A 27,658-nucleotide genomic window follows, 5' to 3' on the forward strand; every position below is an offset into this window, starting at 1 on the left:
GATACACCACTCAATTATTTGTTTTCATTTCTGGAGAATGATCAGTAGAACTCAAGGAACCTGACTCTGGCCAATCTTAGTCTATTCACAAAGCAGTCGTGCATTTCTTCTTTCAGGGAATTATTTTATCTTTCACTGATTCGCTTATGCTATGCTTTTCCTATTGCTTACATTTATGAACCACATATGTGATTCAGTAGCATTTACCTGAAGTGGTCTGCTGCCTTGTCACTGTTTTTATTTCAACTGCCACAATATATTTTATGCAATGACATCCTAACTCACCATGGCAAAGGCAATGCTAATTATTTTCTGGAAATTTTCTCAGTCATCTCCTTTGCATTTAAATCTCTGCAAAGTCACAGTCCTGTTTTACAACAGCTCATATACTGGTTCTAATCAGAAAAGCATAATCACAGTATTGCTGTACATATGGTATTGCTTACTGCTCCCTTATCAGCACTGAAACTGATATATCACTGCAACTGAATTGTTACAAACATACAACTATTACATTCCTGAAAGAGCAACTAGCCAAACAAATACACTCTTTCTGGGAAGCATGGTTCTGCAAAACACTAGCAGTTAACGGCTTTCTAAATCTTACAGGAAACCTGGAGCTTTTCACAAGCATTGACCATCCACTTAAACCTCTTAATATACAGGAAAATGTTGTAGCAGTCAAGGTATATTTTGCTCTGTTGGAAAACTACCTAAATATGAAATTGAACAAACCCACTTTTTTCAGTCTGAAAAATGATCTCTGAGAGCTGCCACTTCCCTGTCAGTATATTAACAATGCAATTCAAAACTCAGTGCATCAGGATTGCTAATTATTTTGATGTCCTTCTGCCAGACACATTTGAGTGATATGTTCACAGTCTCACAATTCCAAACTGCATTCCTATCTACTGAAATCCACGTTACTCATTTGACATCAGTAGGGAATCAATACATTGCAAAATAAAATCAGAAGTACATTTCTAACAAAGAGAAAATCTCTGTGGGGGAAACAAAACCACACTGAGGCTAATTTGGCCATATGAATTCATATACTCACATATGCAATCACTTTAAAAAAATGCTGTGTCTATCCTAGCATTACAAGAGTTTACACCAAGTATGACTTTGCTAACACAGAAGCTAGGTGACAAGAGCAGGAAAGGATGTCAGACAGAGAAACCTACACAGACACCGTATCGCAAAGGAATGGACACTACTGAGTAAGCAACTGCTCTTTTATACAAGAGACCAACGTTGCTGGTGCTCAGAATCAAACACTAATCTCATCCAGAAGAAATGAGAAGATAGGTGCTGCTATTTCTTATACTGATCTTTCTTCCATGAACTGAAGGTGAGGCTTATGATGGAGGTACCCACACTCATTCTCTGTACACAAAGTAACTAGCTACTGGTGCTGCTGAAAGATCAAAACTAACATGAGTCTTATTTGAATGCTCTAGGGTGTTCTGTATGTGTTAGGTAAATCAATATGCACAACTATGCTGACAGCAGAGTGAAATCAAGAATGAGCCTTTGCAGCCTGACAACAGAATTGCTGGAACTGGAAGAACCACCCTACATTTTAAACTTTGAATCTTGAATTTTTATCTAATACAAAACTGAGATGCTAACCTATCCCCTTCCATATGAAGTATACCATAACCTACAATAACACACAAATCATAGTGAAAAGGTGAGTGACTACTTCAGGTATTCCAACAGTTCTGTGCAACTCAGAATTCCAGCTACTATGAGTGGAAAACAACATCCCTGTCCAGTGACATGACTTTAGGAATACATTATTCTGTATTTATTATTTGGTGTTTGGCTACTCCTCCTGAAACAATATTGACAACTGAATCTTTTTAGTTGTTTTCTTATTTTTTTTTTTTTCCACACTGAGGTTTCATAGGGGAGAGAACTGTACTGTTTAAGACAGACTGTGGATGTGCATGTGTTTGGGGAGCTGGAGGAAAGAATGACAGTATCTGATGAAACACATACAGACCAACACTGCATACGGCCGTGGCAAAAAAATGTGCTCCAAGCTGATAAAACACTAAAGTTTCCTTTAAAAATCTCATGATTTCTATATTCCCTGTCAGACTAGCCAGATAATAATGGGAGAGAAGCAAGTGAGCAAAGGATGGTTCCCCTAGTGTGCATAACTCCTTAGTGTTTCCACCTCAGCTAAAAATTTCATTAATGGTTGTCATTACTAAGATACTAAGCACTAAGAGCTCAGCCTTGGTAACCACTGCTAAATCACTTAGTACTGAAAATAGTTCTGGCTCCATGAAAGCTCGTGCCAAAAGCAATACCGCGGCTGGCCCTGGAAATACCTGAATCACAGACCCTGTGTGCCTGTCTCCATACTGAAGGGAGAAGAGTGGTGCAGACTTAGAAAGACTGAAAGACAGACAGACCCTTTGGAATCCCACAATTTTTTGGGGACTACGTGTTTTCAGTTACCACAAGGTGTGAACTGGATTGGAGATCATCATTTGTCTAATCACATGTCTAAGGAGATCGGTTATCTTAGGTCCTAGGGAGGATATGCTCTTCTCTGTCGCTTTCAGAAAGACGATCTGGCTGCTTATTTTGCCCCTAGGATTTCCTGTTCTTTACAAAGAATTTGAAACAGTTCATAATTGCTTACATCTTGTCAGTGCTGTCTGTTTTGCTATTCATAGTAGTGTCATGACCCTTGTTGCTCCTACTTGTAACCTGACTTCCAATAAAGTCACAGACAATATCACTGTATTACGAAGTAATCTATTTAGCATATAAAATATTGTATAAATCATTATGAAGACAGTGGGCATTAATCTTATACTCTACCCACACTTAACATCTTTCATAGATGTTTTTCATATTAACACTTATTATTAAAATTGTATTGGAATGCAACATTAATTGGCCTATTCACCGAAAGCATTAAAATAATCTACTGCTGGTGGCACAGGAGCCTTCCCTCAGAACACAGAATCATAATTTTCAATTACTTAAGACATCTGTTTAAATGTGTACTCCTTTGAGGGGTTGTGAAACATAGATCAGGAGATGAATTTTAACAAAACTCCACTTCAAATTAGAAAAAGAGAAAATGTATTGGCTTATTATAATATTTGCTATTATAGGTAACAAAACTGTACATGAGTATAAATTTGCCATTATAGTTAATATAGACTAGAAACTTTTTCCAGTTTAAAGATTTCATGTTCATATTAGGACCCAAAAGATGCATATGCTTTAAACACTTAAGTTCCCATTTTTCACATTTGAGACCTTAATGAAAGTAACTCAGTATGTTATATCTGGGCACAGAAACCTTCATATGTACCTATTACTGAATGATGCATGAGATTATTTTCATGCATTAGGAAACAGAACACATGTGAAATAAAACCTGGTTACAAAACATATGGAAGAAAGCATGTTACCTGGACATGATGGACAACACTGCCCTGGATGTATGGTGGGGTTGCCACAATTAGGAACAGGGCAGGTGATCAAGGCACACATTTCCCGTCCGTTGTGACAGTAACATTCCCTGCAGCCATCGTGCCAACTCTCCTCGTTCTCATGTCGGCGCCCATCCATTGACAGGCAAGAGCCTGTTTTAATGGGAGGCATAAGAGAAGCGGTTGCCTCTGCACAAAAATCAAAGGAAAATGAAGTGCCCCGATAAGCATGTGTTGCTTAGTTTAAAAAACACACCAACTTCACGCCTGGATTGCATTTATTTTTAAAACACGTATAAAATAAAGTGATTAATTATTCTATCATTTACGCTTAGAAATAAAGTAACAATACCCATGAAGCAATTAAAAGATACACTGAAGGGAATGGTAGAATGTAGTAGAATGTATTTTCTTGGAAAATATAATCACTTCTGTTGCACCTATACTGTTTTTAATTATAGAGAAAAGCATTACTGGCTAAATTATATAAGAAAAGAGAGAAATGCAATGGAGGGAAATAGCAGAAAACATGAAGTATACTTAAAATGAAATATTTAAATATCAGTGTATTAGGTTATCTATAATACGAGTATCTGATAGCAAGTAGAATATAAAAGCATTTACAAGAGCTAAGGATGGTCTTATATCATGAATGACAAAAAATTACAAGCAAGTTCTAATGGGGTCATGCTAGATACTGGAAATATTTCATAAAACACTCACCTATGAGAAATTATTACATTACTATGATAAATGAGATGTCTGAAAGATAACTGCTCTGACAATTTTATGCCTCATTCCTAGCTTTTACTGAGATGAGAATACAGTAGCTTGGATGCTGCATTACTTACACTCAGCCAGAACACACAAACAGTTGATCTAGGGAGCATAAAGTCTCATTTGTATCTTAAGGGGTATATAAGTGCTGCAGGATTCAGCCTCAATAAATTCTTTGTTAATCAGCAGAGTCAATTTAAAGCCCAACACTCCCTCACCCACATCACTGTGAAGATGAAGGATTTAGGATCAGTTTGTCAGTGAACTGACTTGTTTTCAGTGGTATGTCAACCATGTTCTGTTGACACTTATAAGGTTATTTGTATTAAGCTGTTCATGTAATTTTCTGTTTAAAAAGGATGCAGTATGAAAAGTAGTCATGTTTATATGTGATTTTAGTAAGGTTTTTTTTTTTTTTTACTAACATGTAGGTCAGCGCTTCTTCAGCTGTGGCAGAGCTATCGAAGGTGGTCTAAGAACCACAAGCAGACGGTACGAAATTAGTTTGATGCATGTTACCAGAAAGGAACCCAACACATAGAAATTACATGAGTATACCATTTTTTGAATTAAAAAGGAAAGCCATGGCATAAGGATAAAATACTTCTTAAAATGGACTTCATCCTATTGCACAAACAGAAACACTATGGAAAACATTCAGTTACTACACATTTATATGTATCAGATTATATATTAATTCCTATTTGAATTAATATCACTGGAATACTATCCTATATTAAAATGGTTATCGATACATAAAAGTCTTAGATGGCAATACCCTTCTCCTTCCTTAATAAACAAAGTATCTGATGTAAATCAAGCTTTTTTTCCTGAAATATTATAAAGTATACTCCAAAATTTGGAGAAACCAACAAAGCCTATAGGCAACTATTCAAAATTAACTGCACAAACTATGGTGAGTCCCTCCCCATCTTCCCTATAGCCCCCCTTTAAGTACTGGAAGGCTGCTATAAGGTCTCCCCGAGCCTTCTCTTCTCTGGGCTGAACAACCCCAGCTCTCTCAGCCTGTCCTCATAAGGAAGATGCTCCAAACCCTTGATCATCTTTGTGGCCTCCTCTGGACCCGCTCAAGCAGGTCCATGTCCTTCTTATACTGGGGGCCCCAGAGCTGGACACAGGACTCAAGGTGGGGTCTCATGAGAGCAGAGTAGAGGGGGAGAATGACCGCCCTTGACCTGCTGCTCACACTTCTCTTGATGCAGCCCAGGATATGGTTGGCTTTCTGGGCTATGAGCAGACATTGCCAGCTCATATTCAGTTTTTCATACTTGAAGAAACCAAATACCCAAATACAAAATGGGAATAACTGGGTAACTGGAGGTATGGTTGAAAATATCTGGGATTATAGTAGCTCACAAGTGAAAACATGTCAGTAATGTGACACCACTGCAGAGAAGGCAATTTCAATCTAAGTTAAAAGTACAGGAGCACTGTAAATTTAAATGCAGTACTACTATCTCTACTAGTTAGGAGTTTTTGCTACTGCTAAAGTACAATATCCATTTTTTGAACTGTGATGTGAGACCAAAATAACTGGGTTTATTTGAGTTGGGAAAAAAAACCCAAACCAAACAAACCCAAAAACTGTTTAGGGGGCTCCAGTAGCAACCTCTTAAATATTGCAAGAATTCTAAAGGGGATGGTGCTTAGCTGTTCCATGTCTAGTGAGCTTAGGACAAGAAGTCACTGGTTCAATTTGTAGAAAGAGAGACAGAAATATTACAAAATTTATTTTAAAATGTCACATATTGGTAACTACAGGAAAACATTATTTTAGAGAGGGTTTGGTTTTAAGTTTTTTTTTTTTTCCCTTCTTTTTGAGAGTGGTGATTCTTAATCAATTAAATCTTAGACAAACATCTGTCAAGGATTATCCAGATACACTCTATTTTATGCAAGAGCAGAGGAACGGACTCGCAGTTTTCCAGAGGACTACCCCAGCCCTGTACTGTTATAGTTCTATTTCTACTAATCCTAGCATAAGCTATTTCTGGCAGAAGCAATTTAGAAAGTGGAGCTAATTCACAGGCCGGGGATTTACCCATCCCTTCCTCTTAGGGATTTTTGGGTCAAAATTTTAACAAGGACTCACAGCTCCCCCAGAACATACTGGTGATTGCTCTAATTATTCTTGGACAAGTTGCTAATGAAGTTATGTTGAAGCAATATGCTTATGGCTTCGCATCTTTATGATCACGGTAACAATAAAGACTACTTAAAGAGGGATCAAGTTATTTTTGCTAAATATTTGTGCATGTTTTAAAATCCATCCTTGTTAAGGAAAGGGCTTAGAAGTGTGCATACACAATTAGTAACCAATTGAGAATTCTGTTAACTGAGAACATGGAGACAAATGACAACATAAGTGACGAGAATCTTCTTGACTGGACTCCTTTCAGCAGTCACCCTTTTTTATTTAATTTGAAAAATTTTTTTGTGCAGTAAAGAGTCATATTGCAGCTTATGTCAGTGAAACCTCTCTACTTCTCATATCTGCAAGGTACATTTATAACATTTCAAATTTTTTTTGCTAGAAGTCTTAAAGTTATTATAATTGTCTGCAGTGTATGATGTCATATGTAGAAAATATAATGCCAGATCCTTCTGATTTATATGATTCCATGTTTGCCTTCAACTGCAGGAGAGTGACTTCAGAAACTCTCTTTTTTCCAGTCCCATGTTGGCATAGCTTGTCTTACTCTTACTATATTTTATAATTTTTTTTAAATGAAAAGGAAATAGCTGCTAAAAATGTAAGAATGGAGTCATTACATAATGCAATGTGCATACTCAAATACTCAAACTTACTTGTCTATAGCTAGAAATCAAAACACACAAGTAAGAATGAAAGAAAATAAGCATGAAAGAGCAGTCAGAGAGAGCCTGAGCACAAAGAAGAAGTTATTAAATGCAACACATGGAGATAAGCAACGAAGGAAGTCTGATACCCAGACTAATACAAAACACTAACTGAAAATATCTTAAAAAAGAGACATGTTAAAAGCAGCACAAAACTAAAGCAGACAACTAATGAACATCTTACCTCAACCACCACCTCAAACTTGGTGTTACAAGTTTGGGATATGGCATGTGTGAAATCTTAGCTTAAGAATACCCAGTCCTTCCTCCTGGGTAAGAACTCTCTCTACTCATTGTTCCTCAAGACTACCTGACGTGTCCAAGAAACAGCACTCTAATTTTAGGTGGTGTACAGGGCATCTATCAAATTCAAAACTTGACTTTGTACAGAAAAGATGATGGTGAAGAAGCTAAGATAAACACTGCTACTGAAAAAAACCCTCCTGAACTAGCTTATTTCTAGTAGTTAAGAGCCTGATCTAATTTTTATTAATGATATTGAACTGACTTTTGGGACTTTGTAATGGGAGATGAAAGTGGAGCTGAAGCTTTCTGTTGAAGCCAAGATGAACACAGATAATAACAAACACCTGCAAAACAAAACACTCCTTTGAGCAAAGTTGAACTGACTCCCCCACCAGTTACAGTATTTAAATTCTTACAGCTTCTGTGCTGTTCCTGCGCTGTGCTTCTTCCCTCTTCTTTTGCTCTAGCTTCCAACTACTTTGAAAACATGTTGTAATTAGAGGTGATAATGCACTTGCACATACCTCTGCACTTGCAGATAACACAGCCATGATTGTTCTGCTGGAAGCCCATCGGACAGATTTTACCACAAGGCAGTTCCGGGCATTTCTTACACCGACAGATTTCACATCCATGCTTGTTCTTCCTAGATAACCAAAATAATTTGTAAAAGGTCAGCTGGTCACTTTAAATATCTACATGTCGTGACCTTTAAAGCAAAAGCATTGCCTAAAGAAGTGACTGATCAATTAAAGAAAATGATCGTTAACTGTCTCCCTTAGGTTCAGCGGGTCTATGTGGTGTACAGGTCTCCATCCTTGGCATGTGGTCCCTCCAGGTAACTCTCTGCATTTGGTACTTTCAAGCCATAGCAGGTAATACAGACTTATGTGCTTGTGACTACTATTGATGATCAGTTCTTTTTTCAAGTGAAAAATAGAAAGAATAACTTCTAAAACTGTGAAGAAGTTAGAGGATTAGGCAGGAATCTGTTATAATTACTATATTTTTATAACACCGTTAACTGCTTTCCTCCAACAACAGGTAAAATACAGCAGATTTCCTCTCTTGCATATTAAAACTACAGAGAGATTTCCAAACCCGTTAAATAAGCAGACACAAAGCTTACCTGAAAACTAGCATGTGGAACGCCAATAATCCAATATAAAAAATAGCAGACACACAGTAACGTATTTTGAAACAGAGAAACCCAGAGCACTTTTCAGCAGAGTACAGAGAATCAAGAATACAAATGCTTCCAAAGCTTCCAGGGGAAGCTAGGCAGGAGTCTAGAGCACCACCTGAGAGCATCTTTTCACAGCACCATAAACATACTGCTTCTGAGAATCCTAATCTGAATATTTGCTTGTCTTTTTTCAGAAAGAGAGATAATACCATTCAAACTTTAGGCACAAGTGTACTATTTCCCATCACATACAGATAATCTTCTGTGCCTTCCAAAGGTACAGGGAAAAAAAAAAATTGTAATGAAGTTCAAGACAAAGAGGGGACAAAACCCAAAAAATTATTTTCATGAGTCTGCTCATTTCATATCGGTCTAATGAGGTAACTCACTAAAATTGGGAAAAAACATTTATTGGGAAACTGAAAGATCCCTCATTTAACACTGCACCATTAAATGCACACCAATTCCTCCCAAAACAAAGACAAGACATGGGAAGTTAAAGAAGCACATCTACATTGATAGAGAAGAAGTAAATTATGTAAATCTCTAGAAAGCCTGACTTCAAGCTCTAGAAAACTTTATTTAATTTTTAGTTAAAAGGCTGAGGAAAACAAATCGTGACACAGTAGGATGGAGAATGGAAGACTCTCTGTCCTATCCATTTTTTCCTCCTTAATCTCCATAACCACAGCCCTTTTAAAATTAAAAGAAATGCTTCTTTCCATTAACATGTAGAGCTTTCAAATAGTGAACTCTATTCAGCAGTTTTTTTCAGACAATTGTGAAAAGGTTTTGGTTTCTTTAAGGATGCACAAGCTCAAGATTTTCCAAATACTAACCTTTGACAATCTTTAAACAAACAAACAAGCAAAAAAAATCACAAATATGATGATTACTCCTTAACTTTTCACTTTTCAATATACTTTTCTTCTAATACTTGCTTCTTTAGTCTCCTATTTGTGACAAAAGTTTTTAATTAAAGTAGAGATTTGTCCTCCATTACATCCCATGCTTTTGATAGTCATAACAGGCTTGGAAGTAACATAAGGCTTGCTATTTTAGAAAAGAAATTGGTACAGTAGCAGTGAAGAACTGAACAAATGTACTATACAACTGCAAATCTAAATAATTTTAGCAACAAAGCAAGACATGAAGTGAAATGATCTTAAAGTAGTCTTTACTACAAATTTAGACTTTTATACTACAAACTGTTACATACATGGTTATCTTTAAATGTTATTAATTTCATTCAGTGCAATTATTCATATATTTTGTAGACAGTGACAAGATTAGAGTGCTCATTTCAACGTTTTTGTTTTTTTGCAAAAAATTACAATCATCTTAAGACTTATTAAACACTCGTTATTTAAAAATACCAGCCAAACATTGTGCATAATTAAATTACATTCTACATTTAAAACCAGAATTTATATTGAAGATTATTTTCCAATTAGCTTAAAAAGTTTTAAAGCTCAAGTTTTTTCAGGTGTACAAAAATGCAAGGGAAAGATTATCCCCTTTGGAGACCTTAGGACAGGCTTCCTAAAACACTAGCATCAGCTTGAAATCAACTTGTTTTAAAAACATCTTCATCTTACTCCCTTACTACCATACTATGCCCATTAATATTTGCTGTAATTTATAAAATGCTTTTGCTATATAGTTCACAGATTTTCTAATAAAACTGTTTTATGCACATTTAGTTAAAGAGAAAGGGTGTGTTTTCTAAGTACAGAAAACACATACAGAAACCTGTAATTTTCCTCTGTAGGTCAATATATTAAATGAGTCATAGATGCAGGCTAAAAATTACTACTCTTTACAACAAACAGTGTGATTCTGCAAGAGGCTGAACATTATCTTTTTTATAATGCTTTCTGTTTGAAGATGGTTCAGTGCTAGTCTGTGGAGCAGTCCTGACCTGTGTGATTTTCTCACTGACCTCCCACAACTCCTCTGATCAGATATGGTATGATGGGGCAGACAGTATCCCTTGGACTGGGGAGTGCCTAGGAAAGTCATTAAATGGTCCACATCTGATACTCTTTGAGTCAATGTCTGATCAAGGTGTCATTTTATCATGTTTAGGACTTCAAATGAATAGTTGCAAATTGCAAGGTTCAATATTTATGCTTTTCTTCCTTTTCACTAAATCCCAGATACTTTCCGTTTCTGAATACCTGAGTTTCCATTTTGAAGTGTATTACTTTGTAATTTTAGTATTCCTCAGGTGTACAAAGTAAGCCTAATAAATCTACGAAATAAATTTTTTAATTTTTAAATATATTTTTCTAAATTTTTCCTACTCTTATGTGACAGTATCACACGATTTCTTAATTAGCTGCTTTCTTCACGAGTTTAGAAATTCACCCAGATAGGTGCCTGAAATTTGTGTCTTGTAAGATTATCCTTGACACATGATCGACACTGAAAAATACCTGCACCTAGGAGTAAGCAGCTCTCTATTTAAAGTTCTCTTGCAGCTCATGTACAATACTCACAGGCCTTTTCCTATCCTTCTCAGAAACTGAGACATCAGTTCTTTATTACAGGAAAGCATTCCAGAAAAATGAATGACTTGATTGATTTCTTTATATAAAGCTAGGCTTATCTATCTTTTTTCTCTTCAGTCCTCTTTGATATTCATTCAGAAGACTGAATCGTTTCTGGGTAGATAGACAGCATTAACGCAAGCTTCAGTTATGCCCACATGAAGAAGATGGCATGGACACCTTTAGATTTCCCCATACAGTCAGCTAGATTACTATTGACACATCCCACAAATTTATTAACCTTTATTACCTTAACTGCTTAGGCACAGATATCAGCAGGATGATACCCGTAGATCACACAAACTAAGGGACTCTATAGGTCAAGAGGATTGCACTCAAACACAGAAAATCAGTTTATTAAGGTGCAAAGTATATTAGGCTCCATTCTTGGGTTCTTATCTTTTGCATTTTAGAAACTTCTCCTTTAAGGTCTTTCAAAATAATGCAGGCACATCTCACCTAAAGTTCAACAAGAGAAGGCCAATAGCATTATTTCAGATTTTTTTTTGTTGTTCAAAAAGGTATTCTTGATAATTTATACTGGTGTGTCAGAGTATAACCCTTAAAATCACAGGTCAAATTCACTGCAATCTGAGGGTCATCTTCCCATTATACAGAAGGATCTTCCTCATCTTCATTTAAAACTTTCTTTAGAAAACCAGTTAAGTCACAGTTCATGAGAGAGACCATGAAATTCAGACCTCTCAAACTAAGTAACAAGTTTCTGAATTAATCAAAGTTCATTAATTCATTAATTAATACAGTTCACATGGAACAGCCAACTTCACTGCAAAACTAACAATACTAAAAAGTAACATAGAAGACAACAGTAGAGAGAAACCTTTGCTTAAGAAAAGAAAATAAAAATCAGAAGTGGCAGAGTAAAAATATATGTAAGCAGAAGTAAGGGGTGTATCTTTACTGAAAACTAAGGAAGAAAACAGGACCAAAGAAAATACTATTCTTTTTAGCAGTTATACATGGTCTGGTCACTAATGAGGTAGACTTAAACCAAGAACATTACTGCCAGTCACACACACTGGGAGAACAGGCCCAGGAATAGAAATTTACTGTCTTATCTTAAAAGAATATTTGCTTTTTCCCAAAGATTCTGAATTTTTTAGGTAAAAAAAATTATTCAGTTCACCATAGGTTATTAAGGACTCTAGTATGCTCCATTTAAAGTTGTAAAAATACCGTCTACTTTAAACAAAAATTACAGTTCAATATAACCAAACCAGACAAACCTGCTCATTATGTGAAAGGGACTATTTCGTCCTAAATCCATGTTGCTGGGAAAGGTACTGTCCAATAAACTAAAAGAATGTAACAGTAAACACATTTACACAAACAAAACAGATTAACAGTAAATGACTTTGGTAAGCATAGTTCAGAACAATCCTTATCAGCAGTAGAAAAACATTTTTAACATTTCAGTCTGACATCTACATTGGGACTGCAAGTGAAGAAAACCAGTAGTAGTAAACTGAAAGAAACCAAAGGAGAAACAAACCTGACTGCTTCAGATACCACAGAATAATCAAAGACTAGAGTGAGCTGGAATGCAAATAAACACTTAGACCTTGGTTCATTAATATATTCAAGCTATTTCTGTATAAGTCCAAAATGCCAATGACAAAAGACATTAAATAGACCTTATTCGGTGGTTTTCTCATATTAGAACTTTTGAATAGGCTAAAGAAATGGCCTTGAAAATAATAACTTACGCACTTGTAATACTAAAATTAAAAAAGCTTTCTCTGTTCCAAGCTGTACAAAATCAATCACATGGAGTAAGCATTAAAAAATTCTGTAGTTCATACCAACTGTCTCTGCTGTTATACAAGCACATGCATGAACACACTCCTTGAGCATGTGGTTAAAAACGTCTTCTCAGATTCTATCCTGCTAGCTTTACGTTATTGACCCTGATACAGACAATAAATTAAGAGCTACAATTCACTGAGTTTATAAACTAATTTGAAAAAATAACCAGTAACTGAGCATTGTTAACGGAAATTAGTTCTGAAAACAAAATATAGAACAGAAATAAAAAGAAATGTTCAGATACACAATCTGGACACTGCTGAAGTCACATCTCGTACTTGCTACTGAAGATGCATTATGTATCGTGGACAAAAAAGATGGCTTCCATCTTTGTTGCAAATAGCAATTAAATATATTCTGACAGCTATTATTCAGAATTTTTCTCTCTTCTCTGTCAAAGTTCAAAATCAAATTTAAGTTAGGACAAATTATTTCAGTGTTCCTTGAGAAATGGTTACACCATATGAGGACTATATGACAATTTCCAGTAAATGCTTGAATACAGTGTACTTGGCACTGGTGAGGCCGCACCTCGATGACTGTGTCCAGTTTTGGGCCCCTCACTACAAAAAGGACATTGAATTACTCGAGCGTGTCCAGAGAAGGGCAACGAAGCTGGTGAAGGGTCTGGAGCACATGTTGTATGAGGAGCGGCTGAGGGAACTGGGGTTGTTTAGTCTGGAGAAGAGGAGGCTGAGGGGAGACCTCATCGCCCTCTACAACTACCTGAAAGGAGGTTGCAGAGAGCTGGGGATGAGCCTCTTTAACGAAGTAACAAGGGATAGGACAAGAGGGAATGGCCTCAAGTTGCACCAGGGAAGGTTTAGACTGGATATTAGGAAGCATTTTTTTACAGAACGGGTTGTTAGGCGTTGGAATGGGCTGCCCAGGGAGGTGGTGGAGTCCCCATCCCTGGAGGTGTTTAACAGTTGGGTTGACATAGCGCTGAGGGACATGGTGTAGTTGGGAACTGTTAATGTTGGGTTAATGGTTGCACTAGATGATCTTCAAGGTCTTTTCCAACCTAGACAATTTTGTGATTCTGTAAGTTGTATTCCTTTATTGCTGTTTTCTCATCCCAGCCACCCTTCCTGCTGTTTCCACTGTGGAGTTCTAACAGCTTCAGACACCCTGATACTATTTGGCTCTTTGGCTACCACCTTTAAGAGACGTTACCTTGGATTTTGAGCCTGATCAATGGCATGGCTCAAACTTCACTCTCCCCAGATGCTTTCTAAAGAATTCTGCATGCTTTGTACTTCTTTTACTTGACTTCAGTCCTTTGATAGCTAATGTAAGCAGCTTTATCCTATCTAAAAAACTGAGACATATAACCAGTCATTTTTTCTGCTCAATCTTTCATATTTTTTTCATTCCGCTACCGATCTTCAGCCATCATTGCCTTTGAATCCACTGGGCAAAACTTCTGGGGACAACAAAACTGCATCCCTTTTCTGTAACTTCCCTCCTGCTCTACTTTCTCTCACTTACAAAACTGAAAATAACTCTCAGCCCCTCTTAAAGTCAACATGTCTGAGGATAATTTTATTAACCTTTTAATTTAAAATTCTTACTTTTCCTCTCTCATCTACTAAAATTTGAATTTTGGGGACAGAAGTGAAGTTTTATTTAATCTTTGTTGTCTTTCCCTGATTTTGTCCTCTTTCAATCCTACCACTCATGAGTGCTGTTTCCTGCAAAAACTTCCACTATTTAACCAGAGGCAAGCCTAATTCTGTAAATAAAATGTACTGGTAAAACATATACAGAAGCCACCAGACTGATAACTAAGAAATTTCTATGTGACAAAAGATCCGCCCAGCTTTTGTCTATTCATTTGTTTGACAAATGAATAAATACCGCAAATATTTCCTTTTACAGAGAAAGAACTCCAGCAACAATACAGGTTTTGAACACACATTTACAAAAACTTAGATAAGAGATGGTGCTGTTCTTCATGAATCCTGTAAAGTGACTATCAGAAATCTCTCACTAAAACTAGTCTGCTGTCATATCAACATTAAAAAAACCTTGAAACATTAGAAATCACTTGAATAAAATAAATGGACTATAAAATGAAAGGGTATCACAGCAGAACATGCAAACAGAATTTCAAAAAAGCTACATGCAAGAGACATTATTTGTAAATAGCTTTTTTATCTTGTTCATCAAATATTCTTCAAAAACATTTAAGCACTGCTTTGCTTTTGTAATCTGACGCTGTATATTTTAGTTACTATTTCTTAATCTACTGATCAAAATCCATTTTGAAGAATACTTCAATCTCACATCAAGTAATGACATTTCTGTTTTCTTACATTTCCCCTGGTTTGCCACAAAGTACACATAAGTGTATATGCCTGGATTTTGCACATTTTCTATATGTACAGGGATTATATTAAATATGCTATTAGAATGAGAATACGTACAAGTATCCAAAGGGACAGTACTTGTCACATACAATGGGTTTGCACTTCTTAGGCCGTGGTCGGCACTGACAGATCTCACAGTTGTGGATGTCAGTCTGGAAGCCGAAGGAACAGTCCAAGGAACAGCCCGAAATGAGGCCAGTGCACAGCTCCTCCCCTGTGAAGAACACATACAGGTTATTACGTGAAAATTGTTTATACCAGACAAACGCATCTTTAGCAGACAATCTTCTGTTCCCTTTTACTTCATAACTTTTTAAATACTGGTAAGCCTTACCTTTGGACTGTCCTAATTTTAAAATATGCAACAGAAGTCTCCAGTAATGACCAAAACCATATGAACAGACACTACAGGATGTCTTCAGTTCCAGTCAAGAACTTGGGGAGTAGTACCTGGTACCCTAATGTTACATGATTTTATGAACAGATGCACAGCCAAAGGAGTCCAACATCCACGACACTGTTGGCCTTTAATAAAACATTTAAAATAACACATACTTTGAACACATCATATGGGTTCAATAGATTTCTGTTCAATATAGAGCATCTTTACTTCTCCTCCATTTATTTTAAACAGAACTGAAAGGCTGGGATATATTAACAGCAAACAGCATAAAGAATAAAAGTTGTCAGCTATTTGGTGATTAAGATCCACTTTTTAAAAATATAAGCTTAGAGATGCTAGACTAAAAGACCTGTCTCTTGAAGTCCACTACCATGTTTTATCAGCCTCTTGTGGTGTAAGGGAGATGCTGGATTGCTGGCATCTCAGTTTCTCCAGTACAGAGGTAACTAATGGTCATTACATTCACTCTCATTGGAATTTACTATTTTGAGAATGATCACTTTCTTTTTGTTCTTGAAAGAAGATGTGCTGGAAAGACCACTCTTACCATACTCTGGGATGCAAAGTTCATTTATTGGTTGTAGAGGTGAGAGAAAACTGAACATTATGATTTTTGTTATGCTACAGATGCAAAACACAGTGAAAAAAAAAAAGACCATTATTACAATAGGCAGTGAGATCAGAACAGAAAAAGAAGGAAATATAATCGAGATTCTTCAACAGAAGAATATGATGGATGATATCGGAAGGGCTGAATTTCAGAGTGATATTTAAAGGATGGCTGATCTCCAGTTGAAACATCCACACCACTACAAAGTGCTGGTTATACAGAGGGTGGCTGAAGAGCGCTCCTCCAGATGTGCTCCTCATCTGAGCTCTGAAGATCACCTTCCTTTAGGGGTATGAACATTTAGGGACAGGGTTTTTCCAAAGAGGAGATCAGAACGTTGACTTATTCTGTTCCTTACACTACTTCTGTGGGTCTGAAATTTAAAGATAATCTTCATGTCTGTAACATGGTAATATACTGAAGGTAGACTACAGAAGGAATCTTTGCTTTACTTAAATGCTTTCTCTTCTGTTTTTGTAATGCTGCATGTAAAACTGCAAAATATAGATTTAACCAGATACAGCTAAGTTAAGTGTTTCCTTATCTATTCTTCCAGCTTAATGCTCATTTGGTAAAGAAGGTATATTTCTTAGCACCTCAGAGTGAGACTGAATCCTTGGAGAAAACTGACAAATTCACTGCTTACTTCTGTGGTGGAATTTGGGCATACAAGTGCAATGCAATATAAGAGCCTTATTATCCCAAACAACAGCTCTCAGTTTAAGTAAGATGAAGATCATTAGGATCATGGCTCCCACCTCTCCACTTTTAAGCAAATTTGGTGCCTGAAGCCAAAAGGGTGAAAGTTTTTTGTCATTTGGAATACAGAAAAAGAAATGCCAGATCCTTTCACAACCTCTAGAGGTTGTCTTTGTCAGAAGAGTACCAATGCTGCAAGATTTAAGCATTTAGTCTCAGACAGATCTAACCTTTGCACAGTAATGGCAACCCTTATCACAGGTTCTTGCTTTATTCAGAGAGAAACACATATACAAAGATAGTCATGAAGTCTTGCACATTTTTGAAGGATAGAGTTCAGGATGATCTATCAAGAATACTAGATCTTTTTAATACATAGCCACTAATGCTGACTTAAAAACATTATAATGCAGAGGAAACTCTGATCCTCTTCTCTGGTAAAGAGTGATGTACATGTAACACAAAAAGACCTTCCTTGAAGCAAGTTAAAATAAAGAGAATGTCTTTAATTTATGAGTTTTTACACTAGGATGCTTTACACAATTATTCCCTGACAGCATATAGTAACAATAAAATTAACTAAACTTTTCATTATGCATGACTTTATAAGGTAGTAATAATTTTTAAAGTTAGACTTGAACTTTATAAATGTGTGGAAAAGTACACCTACACTGGAGTATCTCCAAAAAGAACTAAGTTCAGTTATGACCTTTGATATGATGTAAATTATGCTATCTCCTGCAGATAATCAGAACCGATCAGTGAATAATCCCAGAATTGCACAGGTTGGATCAATAAAAACCATGCATTTTCTGAAGCATACTCTTGTCACAGAGATGAAGTGTTTAGGTGGCTGTCCATAAACATCAGGCTCACAGAAGACAAGTCAAGGAACAGGAAGGTATAAATGTAAAGGCATGGGCGAAATTAATAGGAATCTTTAAAAAGTGAAAGGAAGAGCTGCAAATAAAAAAAAAATCTAAAAAAATAGAAACAGCAAGAACATTTTTTAGTTGGCATTTTTCTTTAGCTTATTTGTCTCCTGATTATGTGTTAAGGAGAGCTATCAAAGTGCAACACCAAGGTTTGACTATAAAGTTATGGAAGATGGCAAAATAATGACTCCTCAGAATCCCACAGTCAAATATGTCTATTTTCAGTCTTCTGCTTTGATTTGGTCAGTGAAACTGCTTTTTGAAAATGCAAAACAAGTTTATGTGTAAAGTTAATATACCTTATTAAAAGGGTCAAGGTGCCTAGGACAGTGCTAAACAAGCAGGAAGAGAGTGTCTCATCCCAAGTAGCTTAGGATGTTAAATATACTTAAAACTCAGTTTATCAGCTGACATACTAACCAGAAGATCCAGTCTCAAGGCAGTATCTTCCTTGCTTAATCCTTTATATAGCAAGTTACCCTCAGAAGAATTTTCACTTTGTAAGTTGCCAGGAAAGAAAAGCTCTTCAGAGCCTTGGGATGGATGACAGACTAACCACCACTGCCTCTCAGGAATGGACACTGAAGAGCATACAAAATATCATCGAAATCCGGGCTATGTCAGTGGTACAGGGAAAGTTTGCTGAAGTCAATACAGACCACTGTTCACATCTGAACTTACTAGTGTTATGCCAACGCTATATGAGGAAATTGGAATAATCTCTGCAGACTTCTGCTGACAGTCTTTCTAATAAGATGTTAAAAATCATGCCTTCTGAGAAGATGGATGTTACTAAAATTAACATGTTATCATACTTAAATTTCTGATAGTATGTCATTAGAAGCTGTGGAAATAGATCTTAAATAGTTTTTGAAAATTTTCTATGAAGAAGTTTAGTGTCATGAAAATCAGAAAGTGAATTCTGGTCTACTTTCTGACTTCACATCTAATCATCTAAATTTCTGCTACTGAACCATTATTAAAATTGTGACAATTAAAGGCAGTCTCAAACTGAAGTACCATCTGGTACACATATACAGGCTATATCTGCTGCACAGACCTGTTGAAAACCCTAGTCCACTGTTTCAAACCGCAATTTTTTTCAGAAAACAGAGTGAACCATCAATTTTAAAAGCAGAGTATAGCTCTCAGAGAAAGAAAGAAAAAAAAGAGAAAAAGATTGCAAGTCTAAACATTTAAATATGAATCAAATTCAGTGTATGCAATTGTCATCCTGACAGTATTTCTACAGCCTTAGCTATAGCTTTAAATTCATTAATAAAATAACCACAAGTTCATTATGAAAGGATAAATAAAAATATATTTTCTGCTAACGTTTTGCATTTCAAGTAACAAATACTAATAAAGAGAACTAGTCCATGAAAGTCATCTGCAATGAACTGAGGAAATTTATTATGGCAATATCTTAGGAGGTTACTTCTTTGAAGGCTTTTTCCACCTCCACTAAGATAAATTTCATCAGGAACAGGAATCTGAATCCCAAATCATGGAATGTATTTGCAGAGAAGAGATCCAGCCCTAACTGGGCTAATATGCTTTTGAAGCAGTTATCAGGGGTAATCAGACAGTCTGAAAGGAGAGGATAGGAAACATTTTAAAAGCTAATGCAGAAGGGAAAACTAACTTTCAGAGTTTGAGAGAACTGCATTACGCACCTGCACGTCACTGCAACACTGACAGAATGGGATCAAGCTTCTGATCACATAGCATAGGCCGTGTTTATTTCTCTAACTGATTAGTTATAATGACATCACCTAAGGAACTAAACTAATGGTTAGATAGGAGGTAGAAGACTAAAACAGAAACAAAATGGTGAATAGGAACCAGTAAAAGGGAAGACATCTCTCATTGTGCTGCTTAGGGAGATATCTGGCTGGAGAGCAGAGTTCTTCTCCATGAGTAGTAGAAATATGTTCATTTTTCTTATGAAACATGAAATGTCGATGAGGTAATGTCAATACAGAAAACAATTCTTCTACACAAGGAAATAGGAGGGCTTAGGGATAAAATAATAATAGTGGGGTGAAACGTAATACTGAAAATATAAGGTTGTGTCATGCACAGGGAATAAACAAGAATTTGCACTACAAGCTGAGAGTTCAGGGCAGGATATTGGTTGAACTCAGAATGATACTCACGTGAATTTAGAAATAGATGAATGCATTCCTGAATGTCTCAGGCTAATATAACTGTATTTTTACCACAAATACTTAGCTTTTTATTGTTAGAACAGACATTAACTGAAATACCACATAATATTCTAGAAGAATTTCAATTGAATTAAGTACAGCAGAAGGCTAGGACAATAATCATGGAAAGGCTGTCCTCAACCAACAACATTATTAAAATTGTCTCCTGCTATGAATGAATATTCAGTTGAGGACAAACATGCACCAAATACTTATAGCGGTAAATACATCTCACACGACAATACCATGCAGTTTCTTTTCCATGTGCAACCAGGACTGCAAAATCAGCGAAGTCAGTTACCAACAGGTCCACGTTTCTAGTCACAGGCTTTACTAGACCTCAGTTATACTGGCAAAAGCTATTGCTTATAGACTTTGACCCCTCTAAACACTGTAGTTCTAACAAGTACTTTGTTCTGTAGTTTAAAACAATTTAACACATTATATGCTGACTTGGATATGGGAATTTCAAATTATTGGATTCATTTAGATCAATTTAATAAGATGTTGTTGGAAAAAGACAAGTAGAAGGGGAAAGAACAGTTGAAGATGAATTGGTCTTCCAAAAAACATTTGTGAATAATTAAAAAACAAACAAATATAAGCACCAAGGTTTTTAAGCCTGGTCACCATTGCCCATAAGCTCCCTTTCAAAATAGTGGTTTATTTCTGCCCATTTCTTCACATACTCGCAAAGTTTCATACACACAGACTATAATAAAACAAGTATTGGATTTTCAGAAGAGCATTATACTTTTTAAGGGGAATCTGTTTGGGATATGGGGGTTGGGAGAACACTCTCTGATGAAGAAAGTCCTGTCTTAATAAAAGCTGATTACCAAGATACAGTGAGGCTCTACAAAGCACACTGCACACAAACTGCGTGTGTTCTAAAACTCTTTTCCACTAAGTATCTTATTCTCAACACTAACATCAACTCTTGCTTTAAAATGTTGTCAGATCACTGTAAGACCTAGTCACTGGCTGCTAAAGAAAGATATGTACAAAAATCAGCATGTAAGAGCAGTTGATATACCAACGTCACCTACTATAGTCCAGAGCCCATGCTGCAAACAAGACAACAACAAAATTCTTTCCCAGGATATGCAATGTTAGGAATCTTTGCGTTTATGAGGATTCACTCAGCAGTCAGATATTTCAGTTACAACGCAATTTCTCCTTCTCAGATATGGTATCTCAGAGGCAGTGTATCTCAAAAGGAATCACAATTCTTTGGCCTAAATTCAAACCACCAGATGCATGACTTATTCCTGATTTCAGAGTGCTCACATCCCACCTCACATGAACCTATGAATATTTGGAGTGTTATCAAATATTGCTCAAAAATCAAACTGAAAAGTAAACAGAATTCAATTCCATGAACTGCATGTTTAGGTCTAAAAATGGTCTTCTGTTTGAACTTCTAGTAGCTTGATTGTAATTCCAGCTAGCTCTTATTTAAAAAAGGACTTCCCAATTTCCCTCTTCTAGCATATATATGGCATATAAAAACCTCTAAGCTCTTAAACTGGGATGTTTATTTTTCTCCAATTTATTATTTTATGTATGGACACATACATAATTGTACTGTAAAGACTGAGAGTTCTCTTAAGTCTAAAAACTTTTGAAAACGCATTCTAGAGATTCATAGCCTATTGAAATACTTTTAGTTTTCAATCCTCTAATTCACAGACTAAAAAAAAAACCTGTCAGAGAATGTTAACAGATATGTGACAACAGTCATGTCAGTATTTCAACTTGGCTTAGGCTGGTGTCCATTTTTTGAAAATTTGTAGCGTGGCTACACAAAGCTAGCTACATACCTTTACCATCATTATTTTCTTGACGCTGAGGCTAGATCATATCAGGAGAACTGTTTCACAGTACCTTTATAATTAAGCACTCCTCAGCCGTCCTCTCGGTGTGGATTGCTACTGCTGGTTAATCTTCAGGGGTGGGGATCTGGGGAGGCAAATTTATGAAGGAGAAAACTAGGTTACTTATCAGTAACTGGAATTCTCTGAATATATTGCCTCCACAGATCCACACTAACCCTCCCTCCTTTTGTTAGAATTAACTCACGATTCACAACAGCTGGATAAAAATGAAGGGACTGGGCACTGTGATGCTAGAAAACCCTGTTTAAAAAAATAATCTTATGAGTCCGTTGAGGCAAATTACCCACTTGGATACTTGCTCTAAACAACTAGAGGATTCACATACAACACATGACTTCATGAAAATGGATTTGTAGCAATGATATCTCAAAGGTGGAAGTGTTGGAAAATGATCAAGCTTCCACAAATCTAGCAGCACTTTTTTTTTTTTTCCCCCACAAGTCAAGTGAAGTTCTTATCTGCTTCTACTGCATTAGATATATTGTAAGCATTACTAAAACCAATATATTTTTGTAATCTTCAGAGTTCCCCACCAAAGACTTTTATTCTAGTGAGAAGACAGATAATATTTATTTGGCATGAGTAGTTCATCGTAATTTCACCCTCTTCAGGGAGCACTTGCCCTATCCTCCACATGCGTACTTAGAGTTAATATTTTTAAGCTACTTAGAATACATAGTTTTTTCTGATCTAAGTCTTAGATTTTTAAGAAACATGCTTCATTCCCAATTTTGCATGGCTGTATTTTGCTAACTGAGGTCTAAGATAATAGATATTCCCTTTCACATCACTGCATAAGGATAATAAATCATCCTTTTTCTGCCAGGTCTACAAATGATTCAAAAATCCAAGATGTGCTCTCTTTGCACTAAGGGAGACTATCTGGACTCTCTTTGTTTTTATAATTTTTTTTTCCCATGGAATTTTTTTTCTGAAAAGTTTACTACTTCCAGGAATTTTGCGTTGGCTGAAGTGTACATTTTGCATGATTAGTGTGCGTGATTATTTGTCCCACTTTAGTTTGATATCAAAATAAACCATAAAATATGTTTATTCAAACAGACAAAATTAACACTGAGGGAGTTCCAAAGTGTTCAGAACACATCTCTGAGTATGCATTATATACAGGAATAAAGGAATGAAATATTCAAATTTTGGCTAGGGAGAGTGAAAGGTTAGGAAAACCCACTCCAAACTGTAATTACTGAATGACTGACACACAGAAGAGTTGAGATGTATTCTCCCATTGGAATCCCTGCAAAGTTTTTCTGAAGTTTTTTCCCATCATCACTCCATACACTTTTTCAGAGCCTTAACCACTGCTATTTATAGACAGGCCGTGATATACCTACCTAACTTTTCTCAAACCTTCCAATCCTGCCTTTGAATGTCTACACAACACTGCCAAACCCAGATTCCACAAGGGAATTCCACTCTGCTTCATCAGCTATAAAGGGAGATGGTGTGACTCGCCAGAATACTGAAGTCCATGCTGCAGATGTCTGCTAGTAGTATAGAGTGAATGATAGTACCTCCTTTTTAACACCATGGTAGAATACATTTTCTTCTCATTTAAGGATAAGGTATCAATACTCTTCCAAAAATATTCCTGTATCTACACAGAATGTGTTTGGGGGAAAGGGATTTTTCTTTTTTTTAATGTCTAGAGAACTGTGCAAACATCTATCAAGATTTCTAATTTTTGAATGGTGATTTCATGGTTTGCTTTGACAGACAAAAGAGACCACGACACTAAGTGGATGATGATGCACTGTGATGTGCAGGGAAAATGACTCATCGCAGCCTTCTACAACTGTGTCTCTCCATAAGCAGTCTGGAATTAATGAAATTGCGTAACAGTTGCATCGTGTAACTGCAAAGGTAAGCCTTCTAAATGAAGCAAACAATTTTTAAAATTGACAGCAGTGCTCTAATTTCATTCAATTTTAGTACGATTTGAAAGGTTAAAAAAAATACTAAAGCCATACATGCTTGTAATTATACCCTGAATAGTACTTCACATTTAGTTCATTTGGGGTAAAATGTCTAAGCTGCAGGAGAGATTTTAAAGGCTTTTTCTTTTTCATGAATATAATACAGGGAATAGACAAGGTCAGGTAAAATACTGGCCCCCACTGCAGACTCTCAATGAAGAATGATTTAGTGTCCAGCACCAACTATCAGATTTTAAATCCTATGCTACTGCAACCAGCAGGCATTTTCAATGTGCCCTTAGTCTTCTTTGGAGCAAGAGGAGTCCTGCCTCACAAAGAGCGGACTACTGGTCTTGTTTCATTCCCCTAATGTACTCCTCCTCCTAAAGAGTTTAATCCACTCCAGTTCTCCCTATGAAAGTAAAGGCCTAGATGGTCCAAACACAATAGCAATTGCTGCACCCTACAAATAACAATTTTTCGCTTTTTTTTTCTTGTTCTTGGATCATCTTATATTATCTTAGGTTTTTTTTTTTTTGGTAATGCATTTCATGTTTTCCTACTGTTGTAGTTTTATTCTTGGTATTTTGTAGTGGTTCTTCCTATATCCTGGATTATATTTTTTTCCTTTTATCCTCATGTAGTGCTGCTTTAGATTCTATACGCTCCCAGTCAGTATTATCATCCCTCATCATTTGTGGTTCCATCTCTACTCACTGGAACTTTCCCCCATATCTTTCTGTGCTCACTCTTTCCTCGGTGGTAGCTTTTTTCCTCCCTTCTCTTACAACTGTGGTCCATCTCTTTTTTTTTTTTTTTTTAATTTTATTTTACTTTATAGCATGTATGTTTTCACTGTGTGTTACAGCATGTTTTTGTGTTCACTGCAAAAACAGTAAGAAGGATAAAGGACAAAGTAAACTACTTCTATTAAAATCATATTCTAGAAATACTATCATTTGCTTCTTCCTTCCTTCTCATTCTGTAGTTGGCTTGAGTCAAGCTGGATAAACTTGAAACCAAATTAATAAAGCACCAAACAAGTTTCATGATATCATATTTAGATAATTATTTTAAATAAACCTGTTGTACTGATTTCTGGCTACAGGAATGTAAATGAAGGTAATAATGAGGAACAATGTACAGCTTTACTCTATGTTCTTTCACTTTGCCATTTTGCTTTTAATTTGGCTGAAATCGATTGAAGTTTAATGAATCTTTAGCAGAGATATCTAAAGAGAAATTAGCAAAAAAGGAAACTTTATTGGAAAGAGATTAGTAGATTTAGGATATGATGACTTCAAATGGTAATGGGAGGCATGTGGGCCTCCTTTCCTCAGGCACTTTAAATCTGACTCAGTTGAGCAGCTTAGACCAGCAAGAGACAAGTGGGTGCAGTATAAAAAGATAGTGATGTTCCCAAAAGGCCACACAAGTCTACATGAGCTGAAGATAATACACACTATCAGGTTCTTAGGGAGCCGAGATGCAACTAAACTGGTTTGGACATGGAACTCCATAGGATCTCAAAATGCAGAGAACTAGTGCAGTACATTTTCAGCATATTTGACGTAAAACTCTTTTCTTCTCAGTGCTCACACAATCATTTGTCCAGAGCCTTGCAAGCAAGAGACATTACTTGATGGAAAAATTCTATTTCTGTCATTTTGACTGATAACCACCAAGTGATGAAGACTTCCAAGGTGTTATTTTTCTTCACTTCTTTAGAAAATAAAGGTTTCCCCTCTCTGAATGACTGAGATTTTTAAGTAATCTACAATTCAAGTTATTTAACTGAAAAAAAAGATTACAGACAAATGATACTATTAAGCTTGTTCCAGACAGTTTGCTACTGCAAAATGAAAATAATTTCAAGCAGATCTGACAAGAGAAAAAGTCCCTTGAATAGGTTCTTAAGCACTATTTAATCAGAAACACTCCAAGCGAGAACAGAGACTTCCTGGGATGTGGTATGTGTACGCATGCAATCTGGTAATCTAGGACAAAAGAACTGATCCTTTGGAGTGATGGGTCTCCTGTGCACCAAACTGGACGGAAGGACTGCACGCACAGGAATAGATGATGAAATTTGCTGAGTATGTCCATCTTCTTGTTTGTGTCAAACTCCCCAATCAATTTAACAACAATAAAAAAAGAAGAAAAATCAAATTACAATGTTAAAAGCAGAACTTAACATTTTTAATTTTTCCCTAGGAAGAACTAAGTAAGGCATGTATGTGATAGCTTGGATGCAATATGGAAAGTCGCCCTTGTCACAAATACAACTTGTAATCAAAGGTATTATTTCTGTATTACCCCAATGACATTGCTTGCCATTAATTTACTTGTTATTAAGATATCCTGTCCTTTACCTTACGGAAATAAAAAATGCACATTTCCCCAGAAAAAAAAAGTTAAAAAAGCCCGGACAAACCCTTTACTTGCTCCTTAAGCAAAACACCAATCCAATCCTAAAGTTCTTTAGTTTGTATGAATTGAGAGTTTTATTTTGATCATTTCTACTGGGGACCCCTAAAATAGTCATATTGGTTTAGAAAGTGGCTGATAACAAGTACACTGAAATTAAAAGAAGAGGAATGGAGTTATACTTTAGTTGTGAAAGCCTCAGAGACTACAAAAGGAAGCTGCAGAACTACAATAAAATTGCAAAGAGAGTTTAAACCCACTCCTAGGCTGGACTGGCAGCCAGAGTGATGCATCCTGCAGCGAAGAGTAGACCTCCACAAATGCCCTTTGCTGGGCAATGCTTTATATTTCATCTGTAAACATCGAATTCTTAAGAAATACAGAAAAGACATTTTTGTTGCTTTGCTGATACACACAAAGTTCTCACAAGGCACAATGATTTTCCCTAGGGAAGAAACAGATGTTAAAACTTGCATAAATCCTAACTAAAGTATTTGTTATATATATATATAAAATATAAGAATATGTTATAGAAATAAAATTATATATGGATATATACGAACATCCCCCCGGCATATAATTTTCAAACATTTATCCTCAAAGCCTAAGTTTTGAGGGAAAAAAAGCTAAGCTGAAAATAGGCTGTCCAGCAACAGATGTTTTTGAGGTGCATAAACCTAGATGCTCTTAAACTCTTTACACACACAGAGGAAAATGAAATGTGGAAGTCTTATTAGACTTCTCTATTAAGTCCCAAATTACTACTTTTTCTACCTTGCTGTTAAGTCAGCCATTTTATGTTTTCCTCCAAACACATTTTAGGCAAGCAAACAAGCAATGTCAGAAATCAGGAGCCTCTCCTTTAAAGATGATCAGCTATAAAGCACACACATACTAACACAACATATAATCAACATTATGAATGGAGAAAACATCATTCTAGCATTTTCACATATATAGCTTGATATAAAAGGTAGAAGCAACTGTATTTCTGCATACTCACTAGTTTTGCACTGACAAATGCGGCAACCATTTTGGTCCAGTTTGAAGCTATAGATACAGTCTTTTTCAGTCAAAGTGCAGTTCACCAAAATCTCACAGGTGGGTGGACCAATTGTGATATATGTTGGTTCTGACGGTAAGAAAAAATAAATAAATTTGAGATTACTTAAGTATTTTAATTATAAAGAAGAGAATAATTTTTAATTAACTTTGCTTCTGATTAATGAATATTC

General features: G+C 36.1%; 1 protein-coding gene across 3 annotated transcripts in view; it reads right to left on the bottom strand.

The window, feature by feature from the left end:
- The window catches only part of CRIM1 (cysteine rich transmembrane BMP regulator 1), a 200,880-nt gene that overhangs the window by 15,802 nt on the left and 157,420 nt on the right, over window positions 1-27,658 (bottom strand). For all 3 annotated transcript variants that reach the window (XM_074818290.1, XM_074818289.1, XM_074818288.1), the window contains 4 exons: window positions 27,427-27,555; window positions 15,365-15,521; window positions 7,895-8,016; window positions 3,447-3,656 (listed from right to left, as the gene is read on the bottom strand). In XM_074818290.1, the coding sequence (XP_074674391.1) occupies window positions 3,447-3,656; window positions 7,895-8,016; window positions 15,365-15,521; window positions 27,427-27,555 (618 nt within the window). The remainder of the gene's footprint in view (window positions 1-3,446; window positions 3,657-7,894; window positions 8,017-15,364; window positions 15,522-27,426; window positions 27,556-27,658) is intronic.

Source organism: Strix aluco, chromosome 3, assembly GCF_031877795.1.
Source record: "Strix aluco isolate bStrAlu1 chromosome 3, bStrAlu1.hap1, whole genome shotgun sequence".
In the NCBI taxonomy this organism is placed as follows: domain Eukaryota; kingdom Metazoa; phylum Chordata; class Aves; order Strigiformes; family Strigidae; genus Strix; species Strix aluco.